This window comes from Typopeltis vanoorti, chromosome 7 (genome assembly GCF_054136105.1).
Source record: "Typopeltis vanoorti isolate ZY-2024b chromosome 7, IOZ_Tvanoo_1.0, whole genome shotgun sequence".
Taxonomy (NCBI): Eukaryota; Metazoa; Arthropoda; class Arachnida; order Uropygi; family Thelyphonidae; genus Typopeltis; species Typopeltis vanoorti.
In genome coordinates this window covers 68,479,718-68,501,584 of record NC_143555.1, presented here as the reverse complement: position 1 = coordinate 68,501,584, position 21,867 = coordinate 68,479,718, and the positions used below count along the sequence as shown (strand labels likewise).

The 21,867-nt window shown below is 33.7% G+C and overlaps 1 protein-coding gene across 1 annotated transcript in view; it reads right to left on the bottom strand.

Annotated features, from left to right (window-relative positions):
• Nucleotides 1-216: 216 nt before the first annotated feature.
• Nucleotides 217-21,867, bottom strand: part of LOC150104751 (RNA-binding protein 41-like) — a 123,691-nt gene continuing 102,040 nt past the window's right edge. The window contains exons 5-6 of the mRNA XM_090395930.1: nt 17,920-18,067; nt 217-6,043 (exon numbers count right to left, since the gene is read on the bottom strand). Coding sequence (XP_090252056.1) covers nt 5,952-6,043; nt 17,920-18,067 — 240 coding nt within the window. The 3' untranslated portion in view covers nt 217-5,951. The remainder of the gene's footprint in view (nt 6,044-17,919; nt 18,068-21,867) is intronic.

Below are 21,867 nucleotides of genomic sequence, written 5' to 3'. Positions count from 1 at the left end.
GATTATCAGTTTACTTTTTTTTTGTTCCTGATTTCATATTCCTCTTTGGCTATTGTATTCAGAATGAGACAATAACGGTTATCTGTGTTAATGCAATGGGTATCAAGTGTAAAGTGCACACAGTAAAAGAAACTGTTCTTTTAAATAACCATCCCCCAACAAGAAAACTTGTAGTGTTCTGGTGTATATATATAAAATTGATTTTATGAGTTTGGATTTAATAAATGTAACTGAAAGTACATATTTAATTAACATATATATAGTAATTTACATAAAACCCATGATACAAGATATAGATCATTATGTTGGAAGAGTTTCTGGTTTCTAAGATATGAAGGAAAATGGCAACAAATAATATAGCACAGTCAATTATTAAGTGGGCAACACACAGTCAAATGGACGCTAGAAGCACAGTGCATACCTACCCATGCAAACAAAATGAGAAAACACAAATAAATATTTAAAACCAACATAATATCAAAACAGCTTTGCTTTTTTCTCAGTTTAAACAAATGAAAATTTAAAAACATGAAAATGATGTAAAGTTCAAAAATCTTTAAAAAAAATTTTTTTAAAGATTTTTTAAGTAATCTTTATGAATACAATTACTCACAGATTTTATTACGTCACATTACTCCAAATACTATTATAAGAGTCGTCGTAAAGTTATACAAAGGTGAGTAGCCAAAGTGATTTATTTAGACGTATTCAGTACAACACAGGAAGGTTTATTTTTTTAAGATTCATATAAGCAAGCAAGACTGAAAAAGGGGATTTCATAGTTGGAAGGAAGAGGACTGTCTCTTAGAGTGCCAAATCAAGCATGAGGCAATGTATACAGGCATTCTTTCAGAATTAAAACTACTTTTCAGACTTTAACCATAATTATTGTAAAAATAAATATAAATTAATTTATTGCTTCCAAATGTACTCTTCATTTTGTGAAATAATTTATTTTTTATTTAAAAAAAAAAAGGCTGTATAAACCCATAATACAACATATAATCCTATAGTACCACAGGTAGAGCTATGGATTTTTTTTTTAAACATGGAATTTTTCTTCAGTTCACATGAAAACACAAGGAAATAAGTAAATGATATTTATTTAAAGCTATATATTTCAGTCTGAATATTACAGGCCATCATCAATGACAACATTAGTTAATTACAAGGTAGAATGCAAACAATGGATTAATTTGGAACAGTGAGAGCCACATGATGCTATACATAAAAAATGTATTAGTCATTAATTGTATTAAAAATTAATTAGAAACTTTAATGATCAGTGATCAGAATATAACACTCTCCCAAATCTTAGTTAGTGAGAGGCAGTCGTTCCGGCTTAAGTTTGGACAGTGAAGAAAGGCATCAGTGCTTTCTTTAAATAAACAGAAATTTATAATGACACAGTAGTGCACTCAGGGTTTAATCTTGGAGGGGACCCAAGTTGAGTAGACGATTTGAGAATACACACTACGCATCGCATATGACCTATGACTGGGCATCTGCAATGATCACTAATTCATAAGTATAGAAATAGAAGACACGACACAATATAAATTAAAAAAATTAATTTCATTAATTAGGAAAATATTTTTGGAAAATTTTCTATTTTTTTTTTACTTTTTCTTTAGGGGGGGGGGGAACCCCCCCTGGGTGCACCACTGTTTCAGGCCATAGGATATTGTGGTTTGTATCTATTCCATACTGTGTCAAGCCAGATTTCCTGTTGCTGATACAAGACTGGTGTTCATTTATTCTCTTTTCCACTTGGTGTCTAGTTTGTCCAAAGTAAGAATGATGACAGTCACAAGAAACTTGGTTGACACCAGGAAGAGCATTTATCTTTGGAAAGATAAATGTTTTATGTATAACATCATTCAGCTCTCACTGTTTAAAATCAATCCACTGTTCATGTTCTACCTTGTAATTAACTAATGCTGCCACTGATGATGACATGTAATTTTCAGGCTGAAATATATGGATTAAATGAATATTAGTTACTTATTTCCTTGTGTTTTTGTATGAACTGAAAAAAACCTTATGGCACAAGTATCTCTTAACCATGCTACCGGCCAGGACGTATATATACGTCCACATTTCCATGGATGCGAAGTGCATATTAAAATTGTAATACCATTGACATTACATTGAAATTTATGATGGATACGAAGCTTTTGAGGGTGCATATTTGATCTTTAATGGCCGGTAAGGTGGTTAAAGAACAATGGAATTTTTTAGGCCACTTCTGGTCCTCAGTAGGCAGGCAGTGATCTCTTATCTAAAGATAATCACAAACATCCATGCCCACAATGGGAATTCAAACTCACAGATCACTGGTTAGTCAGATACATAATCCATTTAGCCAACCAAGCCAGCAGTTTGCTGTACCTTTTTTGTAATAATTAAGTGTGGTAAACAGTATAATAACTTAAAAAATAAGTATATATATATTTATTTTTACTGCTTCTATGCACAGTAGAATGCTACTTACTGTCAATGAAAGAAACCAGAATATCCTGCAAGTGGAGCTTGCAGCATTACAAGATACAGTAATAGAATGCTACCCAGCCATAAAAGCCCCCCCCCCTCAATAAGGATTAGGTTTGGTATCTTTTTTAAGAGAATTATATGCTTAACCAAATTTCAAGATAAATCTAGAAGTGTTTATAAATTTTGATTCTTAATGAGTATCAAGCTAGAAATAGCGGATGGACATTCCTTTATGTTTTAAAAAATTAAACTGAATGAGTTAAATATAATTAAATTAAAAAACAAATTCATAACACTTATGTTGAAATTAATGCATGATGTATTTTGGTTGCTGGAATGCATCTCTAGTTTGCTATCAGAAAGCTTTACACAATTTACATTTTTAACTGTAAATACAAGAAAAACTTTCCTAAACAAATGAAAAATGAAACAAATCATGTCAAAAAAGTGATACGTTAGGTCAGATGTTAATTGCTACAGTTATATACAAATATATTCAAGTTATTTACAAAGAGTGTAATAAATACTCTGAACAGTATTACATCAGAAAAATGCTGTAATACAATATAACAAAATACAAGAAAAAGATGTTCTACTTAAATAGGATTTCTGTTTTACCAAACTGTAACAATAAAAGATTAATTACACTCTGATATGCTTTATCAGGAATGAATTATTAATACACAATGGATGTTATAAAACAGAGCAAACATACATCATTCAAAAGCGAAAACAGTGTTCGAACACAAGAGCCGAATAACTAAATTATCAACTCCATACGACCAATATCACATGCAAGAGAAATTGTTGAGACGAACCATAAACCATATCTATGAGTTTGGCTGCATTAATTTGTCAAAGATCTGGAGGAGTCATTCTAAGACCATATTTAGGCTAACTTCTCTGAATTAATTGTGTTTTTATCCTGTCCCACAGAACACCTTAATAAGAGAGTTCCTTTTCAGTTACAATCTGAATTATGTTTTACCATGGTTTTAATTGTGCTCTAAATATACTGGTTGGAAATCCAGCAAAATACTAAGTTCAATAAATTATATTACTCTAATGTTGTTTATACCATAAAACATCATTATGAATAGGTCCTCTGTCTCTGACGAGGACCTGTTATCTTTCAATTCCAGTGCAAAACAGATGTGAGGAAAGCTCCACAGTTCAGGTGGTATCAGCAATGTTTTTTGGTTGGAAAGATCCAAGTTTGAATCCTGTATAGGATACAAAGAATCTATCATGATTTTTCAAGCAAAGATGAGTTACAGTTGGTCTCATACAGAGGTGGTAGTGGTAGGGTTTTTCTTCACAGAAACTCTGGTTTTTCATCCCACAAAACAAACTGGCCAGAAAAATGCACAATTTCTGACGCGCCAATAAATAGACAATGCAGATAGGATTAAACATCCTATCTGCATTGCCAGCAAAGGTTGATCGATTGCTAAGGCCTCTGCTATTAATGACTCATGCAAAACGTTAAGCAAGTTTGAGTGCAGTTAATAGTTGGAAGGGGATCAATTGTTCGATGCTGTTGGCACACTCTCCCTCGATGAGTCTTTGGACTCCCTGGAGGTGTCACATTGTGAGCATTAAGCAGGTTTCTGTGAAGCCAAGTTACTTAGCTAAAGGCAATGGAGCCTAATACGAAATGGGAAACAGATGTCAGGATGCAAGACATTTAAAAAAGGACCCTGGTCATACACTAAATATTCTATCTACAGACTAGAGTGATATTCTAGGCTTTATGCAATAACTTTCTAAAGCCTATCTTTTGACTATCCATAAATATATTGATGAACTGCAGCAAAATCAATGAACCTATTGCTATCTCTTCTTTGTGTTCATAACATTGGTCACAAAACCAAAAATATGAGACCAGTAAAACAGATATCTTAACAGATTGAAAGTAGGAACATCTCTAGAGTCAATGATTGAGCCTAAAGTTATATATGGTTTGTGAACCTGTAAGATGCCATATATTCTTAGGACTATAAAGTGCTAAAAGGTGAAATGATCTATAGCTTCCCAGGACCAGTTGTAGATACTCTTGATTAGAGTGGAGTTTTTTTTTTTGTATGGACCACATTAGGTGAAGACTCAACAATGGGTTCATGTCAATCACATAGTAGGGCAACAATTTTTGGTATCTAAATGCATGTATCCATATCACTGTGGAGTTACCTTCAACTATTTGAACAGTGAGTTTAAAATATCTCACCTTCTATAGTGTATAAATGCATGAAAAAAAAAGTTGGAAAGGTTGCTAAGAGATTGTAGCATCTCCTTGCAAAAACTCAAAAGCCATGTAAATTTACAAATTTATTATAGTTAAAATTTGAATGCACACATACGTCAATACTGTTTTGGGGATAGAAGCATGGTAGCATACATATTCTGCTTAACTGCTCAAAGGATAAATGGATGTGAAAAGAATGTCTGCAGCTCTGCATTATAGTGCATGTTCTGAAGTATCAACAACCAGCCTTGATAATATTATGTATTGCCTAATGTATTGCTGGGGAAGGGGTGCTGTTAAGCAAAATATGTCTTTCAAGATATGGGATTTCATTTCTATTTTTTTAAAAGGCAAATTTACATAAGTAGCAAATGTAGAAGTTTATATAAAAAAATATATGAGTGAAGTCGCATATCTTGAAAGTATTAATACTCAACTGACCTTATTTGTTTTGCTTAAAAAAACAACAACTGTCTGAATGCAAATAGAGACTGCCAAGTCTCTGGGTAGTATCAGTAAGTTTCTCTCTATACTGGCACTAATGTACAAGATTTAGCTCAAAGGAAACCCTTTTGAGAGAACACATTAAGGACCTACAGAAGAAAAGAGCACACAAATTAACCCTTACTTTCCAAGCTCTAAGTGAAAATCATCGTTAATATGACTATATATTACATATAAGTTATATTCCAAAATTTAAGATTCTGAAATAATTCATTCACCAATGTAGGGCAATAAGAACCAAGGCCTTATTCACAATCATTGTTGATCTTTTCTCATTAGACATTTGAACCCTTCCCTGATCTGAAATATGACAGACTATATCTCTTATCTGAGCAATCCTCTTGTATATGATGTCAGGTGGATGTAGTCTACTGTTTAGTTATTTAGCCATTATGTTATTATATAGGTATGTTTTTATTTACTTTTTTTTTGACCGATGTAGGTCTGCTCTGTCTTATTACATCCATAAGTATATAATTCATTTCTTAACAAAGAACACCGAAGTGTGTGCAAAACCAGCAAGTTTTGCTTTTTTGTTTTTTTCTTATTTGTTTGTTTGTTGTTGATTTGTTATGCTGTGGTTACTGGAAATCTTATTTAAGCGTGACTGACTTATGTAACAAAGCTTTCAATCACAAAAAAATTCTATACCATGATTTGTAATTGAACATTATAACAAGATTTATCTGTATTACTAGTGTAAAATGAGTTATTGTTTTCTACCAAACTGAATTATTATTGGTCGATCTCTTAATCTAAAGCCATTGATGAGTGTAAGAGCTTCTTCAGCAACTTCTACACCTAGATGGAGAGGGAGAAAATTTCATTAATAAATTCAACTAAATGTTACATGATTATTATCTGAAAGCATTTTTTATTTATTATGCAGAAAATGAGATAATCTGAGAGTTGGATAAAAAATTATGCCATCTCTCTCTGAGTGTACCTGACTCCCCATCAGATGAACAATGCCTAGAAAAAGTTATTCATATCCTGATGGGATTCAAACTCACATATTTCCAACAAAGTGATAAACTGTCTGAAGAGGAATCAGTAGGAAGTGTGAAGTTTAATTGGATTCAAAAGTGTATAGTAATAAGATGTGCAATTGTCAAGGCAATGTTATTTTTTTCTTTACTACTAAGGTTTATATTTAGAGTATTAGTTTCAGTGTTTTAATTAACACACATCATAGCTGTGTTTATTTTTATATTTTTTTTATGTAAATCCCATCCATAAAAATCAGTAAACCTATAATATCTATATTTAAATTGGTGTAAATTCCAAAAGCTAAGGACAAATTACATTTTGCCTATATGTGAAAAAAATTTCATGACTACAGCCAAATGCAGACATAATTTTTGTACAAATTAAATTGCAATATGTTTTTGGCAAAAGTTACAAATTTCCTAAGGACATAGTTAAGGAATTAATGCACAGTGCTTACAGAAAACTATGCAGAGAGACATTTCAGTATGGAATATGTCCACCCTGAACCATGCTTAGCACAAGGTGATTCAGGAGTCCTTGAGGCAAACTGATCCACTTCTCCTTCAGACCAAGGATAAGGCCTTGTTTGTTTTCTGGAGGAGAATTTCGAGCAACAATGTGTCTCCCTATTGCGTCCCAAATGTGTTCTAAGGAGGGTTGAGATCTAGGAAGTGTGCTGACCACTCGATTTGATTAATATCCTTGGTCTCCAGAAATATCTCCACTACTCATGTATGATGTGGTGTGGCAGTGTCATCCATAAAAATGAATTCTTTGCCTACAGCACCATGGAGCAATTAAACATGATGTTGAAGAACTTTGCTGCAACCATTAAGTAAAATGCCTCCCCACACCGCCATATCTATCCCTTTCAATAACACATTCTTGCTATGATAAGCAGTGCCACTTTCATGCCAGATCAAGTGTCATCTAGAATCAGAGGAAAGACTAAAACAACTCTCATCTGTAAAGAGTACATTAGCCCATTGGTGTTTTGTCCAATCTTTATGGATACAACACCACTGAAAATGTGCTATAGGATGAGCTGTGGATAGAGGAATACAGACTATAGGCTTTCTGGTGTATAGGCCTGCTTGTTGCAAACGTCTTGCCACAGTTTGTTGAAACATCCACGTACCTGTGCTTGAATGGAGCCTACTTGCAAGCTAACCTACTGTGGTGCATTTATTGCATTTTGCTGTTATAATGAAAAATCTGCCTTCATGCTCCATGGAAGAGTGAGAGCGACCTCTTTGCAAAGTCTGGAATACATTCCATTGGTTTGAAACACTACCCAGAGCCTGGATATAACACTCTGTGAGATTCCAAACTCTCTGGAAATATCAGTAATTATGCAGCCTTCGAGCTTTTCAATCATTCTTTCCCATGTCAAATCATCTAGATGATGTCTTTGAGACATTATAAGACATCCAAATTTGTAACTTTATTCCTTCACAAAAAGAGCTTTCTTCAAACACAATTCGCTTAGCATAGCCTTTTGCTTTTTATCCTGTTGAGTACTACCATGTAACTCCTTTGTGTGCGATTTGAAAATTTGAATGTGTGCCTGCTTTCTTTCTACTCGAAATTGTCAGTTATACAAATCGCCAAAAGCTTATTTATCTGAATTTGCAGGTTGTAATCTTCAGATATACTGTTCATCCTTGCTTTTGGACACCAGTGTATTTTTTCCATAATCCAGAAACCATGCTCTAGAGACCAAACATCGATCTTTTGAAGTAGGCTTGAGATTTCACACTGGAAATTTTATCTTTAAAAGTAAGCAAGTGTAGTAGCATAACACAGACGCAATTAGCTTTGTTCAACTTTGATATTCATCTCCTGTCTAAAGTTAGTACATCCAGTGACATGAAGGACGAACTACTTCCATTATTAACTAACATGAAAAGAACAGCTTCATGTGAATGCACCTGTGTGCGAGATGTATGCATTAGCAAATGTGAGTAGTTTACAGAAGGAAAGGAAAGGATAGCATGGGAATTTATCAAAAATTGTGTGCTAATAAGGTAGATGTAATATTTTGAATGCAGCAGAATTTCTAAAAAGGGATCAAACAGTCTGACATGGCAGGTAGTGACACATGAGAAAGAATGAGAGCATGAAAGGAACTGGTAAAGTGCATAGCAGTAATATAGATGTAAAAGAGGTGAGATATAAGAAAGTAATATCAAAGTAGAAGCAGAGGGAAAGATCAGAGTGCAGTGTTGTAAGTATGGTGTGAGAAGATTAGAAAAGTGTTTTGTAATGAGATGAAAGAGCAAAAGAGTTAAAACTCTAAGCCTGTTGTTTCCAAGATATGACACAGATGAGAAGCAATATGATTACTAAAATTGCAATGAACAGCCTGTGCAAGAAAAATAGCACATAGTATGCTGATGTGTGGAATGTTTTTGATAATACATAATTGCATGCTGCTACAGGCCATCTTCACCTGAAGACTGCTGTTTCAGAGTTAAGCAAATAAGGCTACAAGGCCAGTATGTCTGTAAATTGTGCAAGCTCTTCTGGACAGTTGCCTGTTTTGCAGGATGAAAAATGAAAGTTTCTAGGAGGAAAGTCTCTGCCACCTCTGTATGGACTAGCTAACTCACCTTCGATTTAAAAATCCTCTATAAAGATTATTCACATCCTAGACAAATTTCAACCTGAGGTCTTTTCTAACCTAACATCATACCTGATGCTGAACGAACTACAAAGGCTGCTCCAGTCATCTGAAGAGAGTTGTGAACTGCATAGAAAGATAAATCTTATGGATACAAGTACGACTGTCTATCATTATGAGTAATTTCAAATATAAAGACAATGAGAAAGCATGCAAAACGAAAGAAAAAGAATTTAGAGTTAGGGATAACTACCTTATGCCATTTGATAAAAGGTTTGCTTGTGGTGAAGGAATATCTAATCTAGTAACAGCATCTGAGACCTGTATATAAATAAAGTAGCCATTTTGCCTCCAACTGCAGACCATGCAGTTTTATTTGGAAGGTGATAAGTCATGCAGGAGTTTCAAGAAAAAAGATAAGTAGAACTACAAACCAGGTAATTATGAAAGAAAGACTGAGATACAGCTTGAAACAAACCTTATCATTAAAAACTGCATGTTAGAGAAATCAGCTGTGCATAGAAGATGTCCAAGCATCTCTGAAGGATAAAAAGAACATATTGTGGATTTAATACCAGTACAAACATGATGACCAAGCCTAGAAGTGGTGTAAAAAGCAGGCTAAGAAAGTGATAGCTATGATGAGGAAGATAAAATAAGACTATGAAAGTAGTTAGTCTTGTTATAAAGAAAAAGTTTGCTGTGTGGCAAACAAAAAGGAAAAAATGACCATTAGACGCTTTACAAACAGCTGAATTATTAAACCATCACGTTTGTAATTATACATCACAAGCAAACCCAACAGCTATCTGGAAGCTGAGGTGGAAAAGGGTGAAAGGATAAAGTGGACATGTTGAAAATTAAAAGATATTGTAAGGATTGACAGCACATCAACAAGGGCACTGAAAGAATGTATAAGATAATTAACAGTGCCTTGGACTTAGTCATTCAAACTTAACCCAAGCATAATTTGCAATGATCAGAAGGAGTGAAAGATGATACCATTATATAAGAGGAGGGAAAGACTAAGACAGAAGTAGCCAATTATCGTGTCCACACAATTCATCGTGGGAAAAATTCATGCAAAACAAGATGTATTGATATTCCATTTACAGAATCTGTAATATCTAAGTAAGAAGGAAAAAAGATTAATATTTTAAGAAATAAACAGAAATTAGGGAATTTATTGATTAGTAAAATACAAAGTATTAATTTCCCTTTATACAGAATAAAAATAATCAAATAAAATCTAATTAAATAAATAATACAGAAAATAAAAAAACTATATTTTCTAATATATATCTTGTTTTGCATGAGTTTTTCATATATGTGTATCATTACAATATTATTTCAATTTTCTCACAATGAATTTCTACAGTGATGAATTTTTCCTGCTAAAAATTATCCCTCAATGAACAGTTGCCAATGAATATTCCATGAATCGCCAGTTTTGGACCAATCAATATCTCTAGAGTAGTCATTTAGGGGAATAGCACATCTTTGTTAAAGATAGGTCTTGCTTTGGCAATTTGCTCACATTCTGGGAATGCAAAATAATGTTATGGTCAGGAGAGCTGCTGAATGACAGGTATCAGAGAATGTATGGAGGGCGATTAGTGGAGTAGCTCAGAGTTTGTTACTTGAACTTCTGTTTAAGTTGTATACCGAGTTAGTCTGGATAGTAATATACAATTATTTTCTGATGATGTAAAGTTAATAAGAATAATCTAGGATATTTCCTATACACAATGCTTGCATCCTTATCTGAACAGATTCTGAGAATGGCAATAAATGTCAGTTCAGTATTGCTAAGTGCAAGCTTAACATTTTGGACTAAAAACATTACTACCACAGTTATATTAATGGGTGACTTGCTTCAAGTGGTCCAAGAAGCTAGAGACAGGGTATGATGGTAGACACTGAGTTAAAGGTTAAGGTGGTCTACTACAATGCCAAAGACAACGTTAGCTTATAAGACTAAGGAAATCATTCTTCCAAGATGCATGTCTTTGATCAACTCAAGATCATATCTTAAACTACTGTGTTTGAATATGGTCAAATGAGTTCAAGAGATATGAAAAGACAATTGAAAAGATCCAGCAGCAGGTAAGCAAGATAATATCTGACCTGTGGAAATGGGTATGTGATGACAAATTATGGTCTTCAAGGTTCGAGTAATTGCAAAAGAGGAAATATGTTGGAATACATATATACATGTGTGTGTGTGTGTGTGTGTGTGTGTGTGTACTATAAACTTTACCAACACATTATAAACATCAAACACAAATGGCTATAATGTATTGGTAAAGTTTTTTTCTAATTATACCAGCTAATTACAGATAAAATTGGATTTAAACTTGGTAGGTACATTTTGGGCCACCCTGTATACACATACACACAATAGAGGCAGGAGTGAGATTTTATCATAGGAGATGGGAGAGAACTCACGGTTACCCCCTAGAAACTGAACAAAAGGTATTGTAAAATCGTGTATAGAAGGTTTTTTATACAAAAATACCATATATATCGATTTTACTGGTAAACAAAATTCACTAAAAATACTTATGGGTTAATAGAGAAATTTTCATATTTTTTAATTTGGAAATAATATTTTTTGTATATTACTGAATATTGTCACCTCAAAGAGTTTTGTAAAAGAACAGAAAAATAAGTGTAAGATTAATTGTGTCTAAAGAAACCTCTTAGTCACCGGTAATTCTAGACAGATTAAGGTATTAACTAATGACCTGGGGCAACTGCAAAACCTCGAAGGTCAACATTGCAAGGGGGTTCCCACCTTAATGCAACGACCAAATGGTGCAGAACAACGCAATACCCAGGGGATTACTACATAGCAGAACCCAAGGTCATCGGCAAGATATAAAGGGGGTTTGCTATGGTGACAGGGAGTTTTTTGGTGGTTCCTTGGTCACCGAGAAGTTTCGAGATCATGTGGGGTTCTGACCGGAAGTTACGGGTCCCGGAGTCTAGAAGCACGATGATGCGACGTACGTTACAGCAGCAGAGTTTTGATAACATCTTGAGAAATGATTTCTAATCGCCATCCGAGACCTGCGTTCGAGATAGAAAATGCCGAGAAAGCAACGTGACTAAGATAAATGGTTTTAGAAGAAATTAGATGTCGAGTTTTTCATGCCGCCAAGATCTAAATGTTCGCCGATATTAAGAGGAGATCTCACGAAATCCTGGAGATGATATCCAAGTGCAGTACTAAAGTCAGACGGTAATAGAAAGAAGCGATTTCAGGGGTCATTCAGAAAAGACCAGACATCTGTTCAAGTAAGATTTTTTCATTGTTTAACTAGAGAAAAAGACTGTGATGGTGATTTAATTAAGGGACTTGTTTTATAGTGATACTTGAGGACTTTAGGCCTTATGCTGATAGTTGAGATATTTTGTTATATGTGAGAGAAGGTCTGGTTAAAAATTTAAAGTGAAACATTGTGTATTTTATGTTATAGCTATTGCCTAAGCCTGCAGAATGTTATGTAAGATTAATCTGAGTATAACCAAGTTTAATGAGAGAAAATTATAGACATGTGGTCTTACTAGAATTGAATATGATGAGGAACTAAATTGTAAACATAGTCATTAGTTGTGATTTGAAGCATAGATGCTAATTTACTTAGTACTTAAAATTGACCCATTGTACACTTCATTGATGTTAAATAAATTGTTTACTTGTTTAAATAACTTGCCTGATTTCTATTTCCAATGCACTACTCATAAATTCGAATCTGTGTGAGCTTTAAAAATAGATATTGTCACGACTGCATAACAGGAAATTTAAGTTGATAGATTTACTTAGAATTAAGAGAGAAAAGTTCCGTGTGGTTTACTGTGTGTTATTCTTTGGAGGGAGATTCACCTCCCACCCATGAATTTGGTGGCGCAGATAGAAACTAAATAAATTTTCCAAATTCAGTTGAGAATAAACACCGGTAGGTCAGACAAAGAGATTGGCTCCAGCCAGAGGCGATTTCTTTGTTCTGCAAGTTTTGCACACGTGAGCTTTATTATTTGCGGCCATAAGTCAGATATATAATAAAGGTTAAGAAGAAAGGTTTAAATGAGATAACTATAGTTTTTTACAAAGGTGCAGAAGACAAGATATATTTGAAGATTTGATAACATATTTTAATAAGATAATAATTAAAATTAGCATATTTAACAGTATGGTTAGGAAATATAAGATCTTGATTCTTCTCGTAATGGCATGTAATGAGCATCTCCTCCAGGTCACACATTTAGGTAATGTATGATTTGGAGGAGACCTTCTCATGATGAGTCAACTCCCTGAAGAAGCCTGCATGATAAACAAATATTCTGATTGTGAAGAAGGCTTTAGCAATGTTTCTCTTCATTTCAAGATCTGGGCTATAAACCTATTTCATGCCGTTATGAGAAGAATCAAAATCTTATATTTCCTAACCACATCTTCATTCATTTAGAATGCTTAATAAATATCAGCTATGCACTGTATTTAAACCTTATGTCAAATTGGCAATGCTTATCCATTCACATAAACTTTCTTCTTTATCACATCCAGGAGTTTATGAAGTGCTCTCTCCTTGTGTATTTTTTATGGTCACAAGGAGAGAGAGCACTTCATAAACTCAGGTCTAGCAGACCATGCCTTGGATACCCCTTCACATGAAATCAAATGGAAAAAAACAAAAGTGCTACAAAGAAGTCATTTTAAGTCAGAACAATTGTTTTGGGAATCAACAGCAGTTTTAAAACAGACTCCAACCTCAAGAGCTTTAAGTGTATAAATTTACCAAAAATCTGGGAGACAGTCATTTTAAGATCTAATTAATACTTGCTTTCTCTCTTTTTCCAACATAGATGGTGTCTAATTAGGACTTCATTTTCTTGTGTTGTCCATTACAATTTTTTAAACTAGTCCCACTGTTATACCAAATTATTATTGTTTCGCATACTGTGACAAACTTTTTTGTGCTCTGAAGATGCTGGATATAATACCAGTGAAATATCAGCAAATAAGTTAATAAATATTAATTATTTTCTTGTCATTCTATGTTGTCACCAATACTGTGAAAATAAATTAACATGCACTTATTTATGTTTTGTCCCTTACTTCATTTCATATTCTATCCATTCTTGTATATCCTTCAACTGCTCTAAGAAATTTCACTACTGTTTGTATTCTACATTTGTATACGAGGGTTGTTTGAAAAGTTTCGTAAATTTCCAATAGATGGTGACACAATTTGTTCATTCATACTAGCATAGACACGTATCATCTTTTTCGTGACCCATGGCAAAATTTTAGCCATGTGCGACATGCAGTTCTTGTTTAGCAAACATTTAAAATGATTGTGTTCCCATTTTTCATAAAAATGGAAGAAAACTAGTTTCATGCAGTGAGATGTAGTTCAAAGCCAAGTTAGATGCAGCTCATGGAGACTCTGCACCAGCATTAAAGACTATTTATTTTTGGATAAATGAGTTTAAATGTGGCCGTAAGTCCATTTGAAGATGAAACGTGCTCCGGACGCCCAACTGAGGTCACTACAAAGGAAATGATTGACAAAATCCATGGTATCGTTATGGAAGACCGCCAAGTGAAAGTGTATGAGATTGCTGAGATTGTAGGCATCTCAACTGAATTGGTGTATAATATCCTGCACGAAAAGTTGCACATGAAAAAGCTGTGTGCACGATGTGTGCTGCGATTGTTGACTATCAATCAATAACACATGCGAAAAGATATTTCAATACAGTGTTTGGTCATGTTTAATCGCAATTCGCAGGATTTTTTGCATCGATTTGTGACTGTAGATGAAACTTGGATCCACCACTACACACCTGAGTTCAAGCAGCAGCAGCAGCAGTCAAAACAGTGGACAATACCCAGTGAAAGAGCACCGAAAAAAAGCGAAGACCATTATGTCAGCTGGGAAGGCGATGGCCACTGTTTTTTTTTTGGGATTCCTAAGGAATTATCATGATAGACTATTTGGAAAAGGATAAGACAATAACAGGAGTCTATTATGTATCATTGTTGGACTGTTTAAAAGAAGAACTGAAGAAAAAACGGCCAAGATTGGCACACAAAAAAAGTGCTCTTTCATCAAGACAATGCACCAACCCACACATCGGCCGTCGCAATGGCAAAATTGCATGAATCGAGGTTCGAATTGGTTCCACATCCACTGTATTTACTGGACTTGGCTCCGTGTGAATTCTTCTTCTTCTTGTTCCCAAACTTAAACATTTGTCTCAGTGGGAAAAAATTTTCTTCTAACAAGGATGTCATCAAGGCTGTCAATAACTATTTTGCACAATTTGACAAATCCTACTTTTTAGATAGAATGAAAAAATTGGAAACTCACTGGACCAAATGTGTAGACCTCGATGAAGATTATGTTGAGAAATAAAGGTGATTTTTTCCAAAAAAATGTGTTTAACTTATTTTTTTTTTTTATCAAACTTTTCAAACAACCTTCGTATTAATGATATTAGGATGGTTTAATTGGTGATATGCAGCTATCTGCAGATGATGCAAAATTGGGGAGAGCAATGTAGAGTCAAGCAGGTGTTATGACCTTTCAGGAGTTGAATAGGATGCATGAATGGGCAGGTAAGTGGAACTATCAGTTCAATGTTGCAAAGTGTAAGGTTATGAAATTTGGTAAGCAAAGCAATGATAGGATGTGAAGTATACAGTTTGTGAGCAAATTTTAAAGGAGGTAGAGGAGATGAGAGATCTGGGAGTGGTGGCAGACAAGGACCTGAAATTCAGGGACCACATCGCACAAGTTGTGAAGACTTCACATTGGATAATAACTATGATGCAAAGGACTCTGACATGCAGAAATAAAGGGATATGATGCCATGTAGAAGGCCTTGATCAGGCCTCATATGGGTAATGTGCACAGATTTGGTTGCCAGGTTTTCATGGTGACGAGCATATATTAGTATGTTAGAAAGGGTCCAGAGAAGATTCACAAAGGTGGTAAGTAGTCTTTGGAATGTGGAGCACAAGGACATGAGAGGATGTAAATTGCAAAGCTTTGCAAATAGGAGGAAGAGGGAGGATATGATTGAGACATATCAGCTAGTCAAGAGTTGTTATCAGAGATTTTTCATAGAATGGGATAAGAGGGGGGGGGGTAGAGCAAGAGGATATTACTGGAAACTGTATAAGGAGGGTGTGAGCAGAGTGAATAGCAAGTTCTTTGCATGGAGAGAGTGGTTGGTGAGTGGAATGCATTGCCTCAGTGTGTTGTGAATGTAAAAAACATTGAATCAGTTTAAGGCATGGTTGGATGAGTACTCTGTGCAATAGTGTGTACCTTCCATGATGAGTCTGACTCCATGGAGATCAGATAATAATAATAACTACAGCTACCCAAGATGAAAGGAAGAATTATTGACTGCACATGCCACTTAATGTAGCAAATGAAGCAGCTGAAGATCAACAAAAACTTAAACTGGGATTAAAAGCTATTTTTAATTCTTCCAATATTTTGGACGCATTTGGAGTCTCCAATATTTGGAGACATCTTCAGGGAGTACAAATAATACTTGTAGCACACACACAAAAAAAACTCTAAACACTAAAAACAAAGAAGTTACTCTGGCAAGCAAGCATTAATATATAATGCTTGCTTGCCCCCAATCCTTCTCTCCTATATATGGGGAGCGAGAGAGAACACTTATTAAACCTACCAGTTTCTGGAATGGATACACTAATAATGTTTTCTTGTCTTGGAGTTATGGAGGATACACACACATCAAAATTTCTTAAACCATCTGAACAACCAACATTAAAAAATTTACCTCAGATTGGAAACCAATGATTCTTCTTTTCCTTTTCTAAAATCAGGATTATTCACACTCATCTCTCAGACTTATAAGTACAATATACAGAAAACCAATGCACAATAACATATCTTCATGCTATGATCATATCAACATTAAGAGTTCAAGTCTGCACTCTCGTTAATGAAGAAATTACCCAAGGAACTGAAATTTCTTTTAGCCATACTTCAGAAGAATGGCTATAATAAAAAGAATGTTTCAATACTTCTGTTCAACCCACCAACTAATTGATAACAATGAAATGGAAGGTTATGATGTTTGTCTTGTGTTCATAAGCTCCATTACAACGAAATTAGCAAAAATTCTCAAGAAACATAAAATCTGAACCACAGTCACATCCCTAACCAAACTATGATCCTTGCTTCATCCAGTATCACAAAAACATGTTTGCTTAAAATATCCAGGTGTTTACTACCTTTGGTGTGATTGTAATATTTCTTATTATGAACATTCCATAGACAGAAAAATCCACAGAACTTTATATAGAGGAGCATGTTAGAGAACTCACATGAATGATCCAGGGCCTTAGCTCTATCTAATCATGTTCTGAATTCTGGAGATCCCAAGAATGACCAATCTACCAAACATGTAGTAAAATGGTTTACATCTGAGATCTTTTACTGATGCTATGATGAGATTGAGAAAAAGATTAGAATCTATGGAAATTATACTCAACCCTGTTCATCTGAATTTTAATCTCAGCTATAACTTATCAGATTGTTACTCATCTACAATTCGATTATGGGAAATGCAAAACTATCATGTATATGCATTCAGCAATAAAAATAGATCTAGAACAGATTAAAATGAAAGCAATCTTTTCTTAATGTACATTTTACTTCTAATGTTTACTGTATGTCTGTACCTTTCCTTCTCTTTTATGCACTGATGAGGTCCTCTGAAGCAGGACAAAACCACTTGTGCTACCTTTTAATTATAAATAAAGTATTCTGTATTCCCTCAGCTTGAACAGTCATAAAGTTTTAGAAAATATATATATATATATATATATATATATAAATAAATACAAAAGGGAAAAAAAGTAATTTAATAAAATAAACAACTCTTATATCAGAATAATAATGCTCATCTGCATTAATCCTGCAGATTTCAAACATTAAAATTATATATTCAATGATTCCCACTTAGAGGATTTCATTTATCATCAAAGATAATGAAAAATAAAACTTACTTGAAAATGTAATAAATGCTTGACCTCTCATCCTTCCTGAAAGTAGTCTGTAATTTATTGGTTTGCCATTTGAGGATTCAAATCTTCCAAATAATGTTATCAATTCATGCATTTGCACTTTTGGATACAGATTTTTTAAGTACAGAACCTATTAATGAAAATATAAGTTATTCTCTTCAATTAATGTTACTCTAATATTTAACAACTTATTAAATGCATTTATCCTTCAGGTAATTTTCACTTCCTTTATGAAGAAAGAAAGTTAATTTTAAAATTCATGTAGATTTAAAATGAGACTTCTAGAGCATATTCATGAAAGTCATTAAAGAAAAGTAATGGATATACCACAAAATTATAAAGGAATAAAAATGGATAAAATACTGCCAGGCATTTTAAAAGAATGCATTAAGAACTTAATGATACTTCTGATTTTGGAAAAGTTGGTTATAATTAAAATACAAAAAATGGTGATAAGATATAACTATCTAAACTATTTAGATACTACAAAAGGCAGCCAGTCCTGATTTCAGGAATACCTCAAAAAAAGACTATGATTTTTTTTTTTTTTAAACAGGAAGAACTTGAATTAGTAATTCGAGGATTTGATGCTGTACCAAGAGATGAAGATTTCTAGATTCTGAAAAGGCATCTGATAAAGTTCCAAACAAGTAAAAAAGATTACAATTAAGGCCCAAATTTAAAATGATTTGAAATAAAATTAAATTTAGATACTACAAATATGCTACTACAAAACAACTTAGTTACTACAAAGACAGTCAGTCCCAACTTTATCCAATGGGATTCTGCCCATTATGCTCAAGAGATGTGCTCCTGAACACCTGTTCTCTATCATCTATTCACTAAACTATACTCAGCTGGCATCCACCCTTCAGCATGGAAAAAAGTCCATATACAACCAGTTCCAAAAAAGATAAATGTTTACCATTGTCGTGACGACTCCTTCTGTCGTGTTCTAAATTTATCTAGTTTCAAGTCACTTTTATGAATAATACAACTAATTACGAAATGATCACCGATCCAAAAGTAGGGAAATTTATATTTATACTGCGCCACCCTATTCTTAGATTAGTCTATATAAATAGTAGGATCAGTTCTAAATTAAGTTAGCAGTCATCTCATTAGGCCAAATCATCTATTATCATTTTTACTTGGGGTTCCCGCAAGATTCGAATATTTATGAACGGTGCAATAATAAGGAATTCAGGCAAACACAATATTTAGATCAACAAAATAAAACATTTAATATATGATATGGTTAACAAATACAAGAACTCTATTTTAAAATGGAACTATACAATTAACTTAACACATCTTCTTAGGTCACTGATGCTAATTCAATGTTCTAATTTTCATATACTATTCACAGTCTCAAATACACAAATCTTCTTATCTCAAGTTAATATAACAATTTCACATTTATTCAGTCTTCACAAATTTATCAGCTCAATGTTTATATTCACAGCAGGCAATAAACTACGTAAGCTATATTCCAAGCAAATATATTCCCGGACCTTGAGCATCGGAGATATATTACAGTTAATGCTAGAATAGAGAAACTTATACAACTACTCTTACCAGACAATTTCTTCAACACATCAAATTATTGAGAGAGCACTTATGAATTAACTTAATTAACATTAGCGGAACACACATAATAAAATTTCTCCACAGTTCAAACTATACTACTGTTAGTCGCACTTCACTATTCCAAACAACAGTAATTAGGTACTGATATCTGTTCTTATTCACTTTTCTCCAATATAATCAATATAACCTTTTCCTAGGGCAACACAGAATTAAAATCGTAATCCAGATTAACTGGAACTAATCAGAATTTTCACATTGACTGTCCAGTTTCCTTTTATCTGATTACGGCATCAACCTTTCTTCATAACAACAGCAGATTTCGCTTATAACATTAAACTTTATGTTTCACTACTTATAGGTTCACTTCCGAACACTAAACTCATAAATTTCTGCCCTCAGGATTTTATAATCTTGGTTCCGCAAAACTCTCTCCTCACTCCTTAATAATAATTCTTCTCCCTTCCCTGTCTTATCTATGACCTTCCTTCTCTATCTGCTTTATCTCTATATATCTATATTATCTATGACCTTCACTCCCACCTTACGTTCGAACGCCACGCTCTACTCCACTCGTGGTTGTTTACGCGTGCGTCTCCATGACAACAGCGACTAAGCGTAAACATTTCGCCAATGTAATGTATGCTATATTACTGCTACATGAGTGATTACATAACATTAAATATTTCACAAATAAGAACAATATAATATTTAAGCTACTTCCTCAACCTTTTGATCACGTATACAGCTAAATATAAAATACACTTTACGTTACACCATATATATTTAGTTATATAAAATTCTAAACATATCATTATTTTATAAATTAATAGTAGGTCAGGTTTTGAATAAATATTTGATTAGTAATTTCTTAATTAAGGAATAATAAATATTTTTATATAAGTCATGATTAATATTTAATAAGCAATGTTAAATGTGAATGAAAAATAAATAAATTACATAACATAGCTTCATTCACTATTTAACACCATCAAGCTATTGACCTATTGCTCTTACATCAGTTTTATCTAAAGTAATGGAGAAGGTTATCAACAGGCTTCTTCAACACCTTGAGAAATGTTATCTAATTAGTGACCACGAGTATGGATTTTGTCACTCCAGATCCACAAGAGATCTCCTAGAAATATGTCACTAACATTTGGACCCATTCCATGAAAAGGTTTGGAGAAACCTGTGCTGTATGCAGCAGCTTGTGAAGGTAGGTTTCACATGCTAAATTTTGCTGTAGGTAGCAGCCTGTGAAGGTAAGTTACATACAGCACTTCATCCATCTCAAAAAATAGGCATCCTGAAATCTTTGCTCAACAGAGCACATGTTATTTGCTCCAATTCTCAAGCTCTCCAACAAGAATTAAGTCCCATTCAATGCATCCTATTACAGAATGGTTTTACCTTAAGGAAGTTTAAATGCATCCTGGACCCTTACAAGCCCATCACTCAAACCCCTGAACAGCAAGTATCTATTCCATATATCACAGGCATCTCTGAGACAATTACTAAGATCCTGAAAAATATATAATTTAGTTCCTACTTTTTTCCCTATCAACAAAATCTCCTCTTGGTTACCATCCATGAAAGATAAACACCCCCACTCTCTCTCTCTTTCTCCATCTGGTTTACCAGGTTCAGCTTGAGTTTCTCCACTTGTACTTTGGACAAATGGGATGTTCTGTTGAAAAACAACTACAAGAACACCAATTTTATATTAAGAACAATAAACCTGAAAAATCTGGCCTTGCTCAGCATAGTGGTCTGACCAAATACTTGCCTTTTACATTGGTGCAGGTTTAGGTTTTAGCAGTAATTTACAGAGTGCTGAAGCACTTCTACCATCCAAATTTAAATCAGAATGATTGTCTCTCTATTGCCAAAGATTTGGGAGAGTCTCATCCTCATAAATGGAAAGCACTAGTGTTCTTCCCTATTTGAATTAGATTTATTTATTTTATTTTTTTTTAATTTAATATAATGCTGTGTCATTTCATTATCCAATTAAATTTAATTTTATTTCAAATCATTTTAAATTTGGATCTTAATTGTATTCTTATTTTATTTTATTGTAACCACCCACTAGGTGACATCTGGTACATGGCTCAATCTCTGTAAATTGGATAACATTCTTTGTTGTAGCTTCACCTTGTGATTTTCTGATGATGACAGTTAGTTTCTGGTTGAGATATTTGCAGCAATAAAATTACTATATTCTTATGAATATATGTGTGTCTAATACATGTGATAATGGCAAACATTCCATTAAAAATTAATCTAAAAAAAAAGAAACTTATTAATAATGGTATAAGGAATTGTACACACTTTAGGAAA